Raw genomic sequence first — 5,930 nt, 5'->3', positions numbered from 1 at the left:
CCTCATGTATACGGCGGAAACATATCTCGGCTTTCTCAAAGCTCGAAAGCTCAAGCCGTCTCCGCAAATGTGTTGCCCTCTCGTACAGTACTAACACTATTGTAGTGGGCTTTCCGAACGCAGACCAGATCTACGAATCCGTGTTGGCTGCCATCAAGAAATCAGGGGTCCGCGCAGTGATCGGGCGCTCCTGGGCAAACTGGGAGCCTCCAGCCGAGAGGATCCCTAACGTATGCGTCTTTGACGAGGCACCTCACGAGTGGCTATTCCCAAGGGTTTCCGCCTGTGTGATCCACTGCGGTGCAGGTACTACAGCCATGGCATTGAAGACCGGCCGTCCCATCGTGCCTCTTCCTGTAGCTGGCGACCAACCATTCTGGGCTAACCAGATCTATAAGATAGGCTGTGGTACCGAGCCCATTTTGATGAAGGAATTGACCGCGGATGCACTTGCCGAGAGGCTAGACGAGGTTCAAAAGCCTCAATATGCAGAGGCCGCTGCAGAAATGGCAGCGAAGATCGCCGCGGAGGCTCCTGGTCAAGAGGGCTTCGTTAAGTCGGCTCTGCAGACATTTAGCATATATGAGAGGGAAGGTCGATGCGACGTGTTACCTGATAGGCCAGCGGTTTGGAAGTGCATATCCAATGGGGCGAAAGTGTCCGCCCTGGCAGGGCATGTCCTCGTCCAGGAGGGCAAAGTGAAGCAATCGAACCTGGAACCACTGGCTCTTGTAAAGTGGCCCGACTATGTCACCCCCGGCGATCCTTTTACAGGAGTGTTAAAGGCGATGGGGCGCCTATGGATCAATATCTCGACTGATTTTAAGAATATATCGCCTAAAACGAAGGCCGAGGATAGCGGTACCTCCGACGGAGAGAAGGTGCCAATGGCCATGTCTAGAGAACCCGCCGCTTCAGGAATAGGAGCTCTGCTTTTTGTTCTTCTCCATCTTCTGCGAGGTAAGCTGTTCCCTGTCGTTCTAAAAAGGGCCCAACTAATATCGTCTAGCACCTCTGACCATCTTTGTTGGTCTATGCATGGGATTCTACAACTTCATTGACTTTCTCTGCTATGAATTTGGCAGTCGCTTCCAGCCAGACCTCTTTGCAAGCAACCCGCGACTTTACAGTCTCCCTCAAATGTTAATTTTCCTTATCTTGAAATTCCCAAGCGAGTTATTCTCAGTTTTCACTGGTCCCGGCCATGTCATAGCAGAGGGGCGATCGATTGGTCGAGGCATCCTTGAAGTACCGCTGGCATTGCTTCGGGCACTGCTGGCAGGGTTGAACATCTTGGTCGGTGTGTTTGCCTTGACACTCCGAGCAGCCGATATCCAAGTGGCTAGACTGATGGGCGAGAGACCTAAAGAGGACGTGGTAGCCAATGCGAGGATCCGGCAGGGTAGGCTAGAGGCGGAGCAATTGTCACATGTAGCTGCAGAGGAGGGATCACAACTTCAGATCCTGATATTGAAAACCTGGGATGAGAAGCTTAGATCCCAGACATAGTACGGAATGCTAGCAAGTATCTGTCGTTGAGTCACCGCAAGTATGCATAACATCTGCGATATCTAATAATCAACATACGGCGACAGCCACCTGTACTGATAGAATTTAGCCATTCTAACCAATAGAATGAAAAAATGGATGGAAATCCAGCGACTTTGTAACACTCAAATAAGATAGGGCGAGCAATTGGTGGTCTGTTGAAGTCTTCCTCACCGCTCTTCCAAGCGGAGCACAACACGCCCTCTTGCAGCAGGTTTGTTCTCCAATCCTCGTAGAGCATCTTTACTCAATCTCCAACATTGCCTTCTTCGCGGACTTTCCAGGCTCGAAAACCTTACTATTCGGACCCAGAAGTAGTCAGAGCCCCTATCTAGAACCGCCTACCCCTGTCTCTAGACCCTGTCCTTCCGCACCACAGGGCTGACGCGGTACAACAAGCACCATCCCTGTCACATCTTATCCTACATCGTGCCTTGCAACGACTATTGGATCAATATAGCTATGACACTGTCCTCAACGCGCTGATCTTTAAGACCAGGCCCTACCAGCCCGTGGCACGCCAGCCACGTCATCTGATCATGGGAACCAGTGAATGTTATCTGCCATCTTTCAAAATCGTGACAGTGCAGAGCATTGCCCATATAGTGCCACGGGAGATCGGCAGCTTCGGCAATAGCAGCCTCATTGTAGGCTTTGCTTAGCTTCCAGCTTGTTGCATCTTTAGCGGATTCGATCTGATGTAGGCCTTCCACCCGCGTGGACCCGCATGGGTGCCGGGCAATGACGCCCGGTTTAGGTGAAATGTAGCGTGTATGGGCAGTGGCCCTGTGATATGAAGGTCAAGAATGGGCTTTGACCGGTGAGATATCACATAGGTCGCACAGGAGGATGGCCGGCAGGCAAAAGTTTGACAGCGGGATATTGCAGGCTCCCCCAATCGCACGCAACAGCGAGCAGACGGAAAAATCAACATTTTTTGTTCTTTAAACGTTTCCAAGATGATTTATTTAGACATCTGTATGCTTATATAACGACTAGTTGCTTGCATGTGTGCAGAAAGACAAATGTGCAGACAGAAAAGCTTATGTGAGCGCACATGAGCGTTGTAGCCCCTGAGACAAGATCGTGTAGCCTTTCAATCATAAAACAAGCGACTCAGGAGTAACAATTTAGATACGAGAAGCCAATTCATAATTTTTATATTTAAACATGATATTATACATTTTGATTCATCAAGAACTAGAAGATATTAAGTCTGTCAATATATTGTGGGGAAGGTTGATGTAAAAGCTTCGTGTTAGGAAAGGGGAAGGTCAAAACACATCATGGCAAGCTTAAGGGAGCGTAGTCATAAGGTCTTCCCGACTGAGGGATTATCCATTTACATACTACGCGATTAGTTCACAATGCGTGTCGATGTCAAGGAAGCACCTACAATGCTAAAATACCAAAAAACTTTGTGTGGGTTCCAATTATTTATATTGAAACCATCGTGGCCTACACGGTCAATACTACATCATGTTACATATCCCAGCAAGAAGGCTCAAATGCTCAGATGTCCTTACGCCTTCTTAGCGTCCTTTGAGAGTCCAAGGTCCTTCTCCACCATAGCAAAGCAGATTGGATGGTAAAAGTCCTTATTCTTCTCGAATGTCTTAAGAGCCAGCGGCCTGTCGACCTTGTTTAGGCCCCTGAAGAGAGGTCTGACAAACTTCATCCGTCCTACCGAGCCTAGCAGGTCCGCTACGCCTTGGTAGGTGCTCTCGTCCTTGGATCTGAGGGTAATCTGATAGTATGCCGATTTCAGCTCCACATTTTGCGTAGAAAACAAGCCATATATCTCCCCAAGTTGACGAGCTTGTTCTACGGTGAGTGGCTCATCAAAGTCCTGAATTTCACCAAGTAAAACGAGCTTCTGATTGGCACTCCAGCCCTCAACATCCCCAGATTTAGGGACAAAGCTCTGTAGCAAGTTAGTTGCGATGACCTTGATACACGACTGCTCAGCTTACCTTATCCTTCCATTGCTCTGCTAGCTTGTAGCAAATATCTATCAGACTAGTGTCAAACTCAGGCTTCGGTGGGAGACCGCGGCCATAAAATCGGGCGTCCCAATCAATGCCATCAATTTTCTCCTTCAAAGCTGCATATTCGGGTCCACTGAAGAAGCTCAGAAACGTGTCTTTGAACTCGTATGAGTCAAGAGACTTGTTTGTGAACTTTGTGAAGTAATGAGGGATGAACTTGTTGAAATTTTCTCGTCCAACAAGCCGGTCTAGGTACCAGACCATATGAAACCCCTTTTCGTACGGAATGGTGCTAAAGGCATCATCGGGGTCTATTCCCGTATGATCAATCAGCAGCTGAGTGAACCTGTGGTCTGCACCATATTCCTTCACGGCATCCTCTGATCATCTTATCAGCATAATGGGAAATCGTGGACGCATGGAACAACTGACCAAGATGCTTCCAGCCAATAACGGCTGAAAAGTCGAAGTGAGCATCTCCATGAACAGCTGCGATAATCCGTCGCTCTAGATACATGGTCCATCCTTCGTTCAGCCAGCTATGCGGTGACACGTTAGCAACAGACAAAATTTCAAGTCTAGTGGGCACACGTACTAATGCTCCCAACTACCACTTGTCACCAGGTTTCCGCTCCAGCTGTGGCTCAGCTCATGGGCGATGACATCAACATTTTCACGGTCTCCGGAAATGATTGTAGGCTTTCAAAAGAGTTAGCATATACGGGTGAAAGAGAAGACTTGAGAGAAAAAAAGATGAACAAGAAGAGCGAACTATCATAGATGCTCCTTAAAATGCTGACGTGTGGGCCGATGTATATTTTGAAAAGGGCCGAAATCACTCACAGTTGCGAAAGTGAAGATGGGGTTTTCCATCCCTAGATACCTATTAGCATGCTCGATAGCCTGAGCAAGCGTTAACATGAGACCTACCTCCATATGGAAAGCTTGGGGGTAGTACGAGCACATTGTACTCGCCCCATTTATAAGGGAAGATGATGTTTTCAGCGACATCTAGGAACTTGCCCATATCCCTCTCCAATTCCCATTGGCAAGCTTTCACCTCATCCGGTCCGGTTGCGACAACGGAATTCGGTCCAATTCGTGCAAATGCCAAATCACCTGATGCGAGAGCAAACAGGTAGGATGGAATGGGCACTTTCTGCTCGAAGGAGTAGAGTTTCTCTTCTCCCTGCTGTTCAGGCTCGCCGCTCGAGACACCACTGGCGACGACCACGTACGGAGATGTGATGCGGAAGGAGTATGTAGACTTGACATCCGGAGTGTCCTGGCAGGGAAAGAGGGAGCGGGCATGAATGGCCTGCGCCTGAGAGAACATGAAAGGAGCTTTCTTGTTTGATGTTTGGGCCGGTGTGAGCCACTGTAACGCTGTACACTTGTTCGTGGTCTCGAGCTCAATATCCACCTTGATAGTGGCCCCCTTGCTCACTCCGGATGGTATAGAGATGTGGACGGGAGAACCCAGGGGCTCTGCACGATCCTTTACCTCCCATTTCGAATCGACCGAGTCAACCTTGATTGATGATACGGCAACGAAGCTGGAATCCAAAACGATCTCCTTGCTTTCTTTCTCCGTTTGGGACTCTAGTTCTAGGGACACCGAGCCTCGTAGACACTGGTCTTTGAAGTCAATTCTAAAGGTGGCCGTGGTATGCTTCGTCCTCCAGGCATCATAGTTGGATGCCGTGCTTGGGTCGCGGCGTGTCATGTTGGGGACGTAGAAGAATCGCAATTGCAATGTCACAGATTTTGGAGGAGCAGCAAGAAAATGGCTTGGCTTGAGGGTCGTGATCCTCTTGAGAATAGAGAAGCCACGCATAGAGTCGGCGTAAGGCAAAGCTGTGATGTCGTGTGATGAAGCTTGAATCCGTTGCGTCGTCTGTGATAGGCTAGCAGTTGCTAGGGCGGCAGCCGGCCGTCCTGGAAAGGAAGGCGGTAAAGCATTTGGATGTGCACCTCCAGCGTCATAATTGGAGCTACATTAGGTCGCGGCTCAACTCATTTACACCACCTAAAAGTCTTTACATTATAGGCTTATTTTCATAGCTAGTCAAACCAATAACCATATTGAAGAGCGGCCTTTTCTAGATGTGGCCAAGAGTTGTTCGGAATCAAGCTCCTTGCTGCTTGCCAGGAGAGACGAGAACGTAGCATTCTCTCCTAGTGCAAGGTGTAATAATTGTCCCTTTGGGGCGTTCGGGTGTCAAGGTGTCGTTAAGCTCCGCTGAGCACTTGTGAGGGGCACACATACATCGAGACACGGAACATGTTTCAACTTCGCACCTCAGCACATCTCCCGCTCATTTTGCCAGTGACCAAGCGGACACACGGCCGCTGATCGCCAGGCACTGCCGGAGCTAAAGTGGGACAGGCAGA

General features: G+C 49.1%; 1 protein-coding gene across 1 annotated transcript; it reads right to left on the bottom strand.

The window, feature by feature from the left end:
• Positions 1-3,070: 3,070 nt before the first annotated feature.
• UCRPA7_8921 (putative leukotriene a-4 hydrolase protein) lies at positions 3,071-5,262 on the bottom strand (the record flags this gene model as incomplete). The annotated part of the gene is made up of 6 exons (XM_007921426.1): positions 3,071-3,472; positions 3,522-3,916; positions 3,969-4,075; positions 4,132-4,235; positions 4,380-4,411; positions 4,467-5,262. The coding sequence occupies 6 exons, from the start codon at positions 5,260-5,262 to the stop codon at positions 3,071-3,073; spliced, it is 1,836 nt and encodes a 611-aa protein (XP_007919617.1).
• Positions 5,263-5,930: the final 668 nt, after the last annotated feature.

Source organism: Phaeoacremonium minimum, assembly GCF_000392275.1.
Source record: "Phaeoacremonium minimum UCRPA7 unplaced genomic scaffold PA7_03_scaffold_620, whole genome shotgun sequence".
NCBI classification, from domain to species: domain Eukaryota; kingdom Fungi; phylum Ascomycota; class Sordariomycetes; order Togniniales; family Togniniaceae; genus Phaeoacremonium; species Phaeoacremonium minimum.
This window is presented reverse-complemented; position numbering and strand designations above follow the sequence as displayed.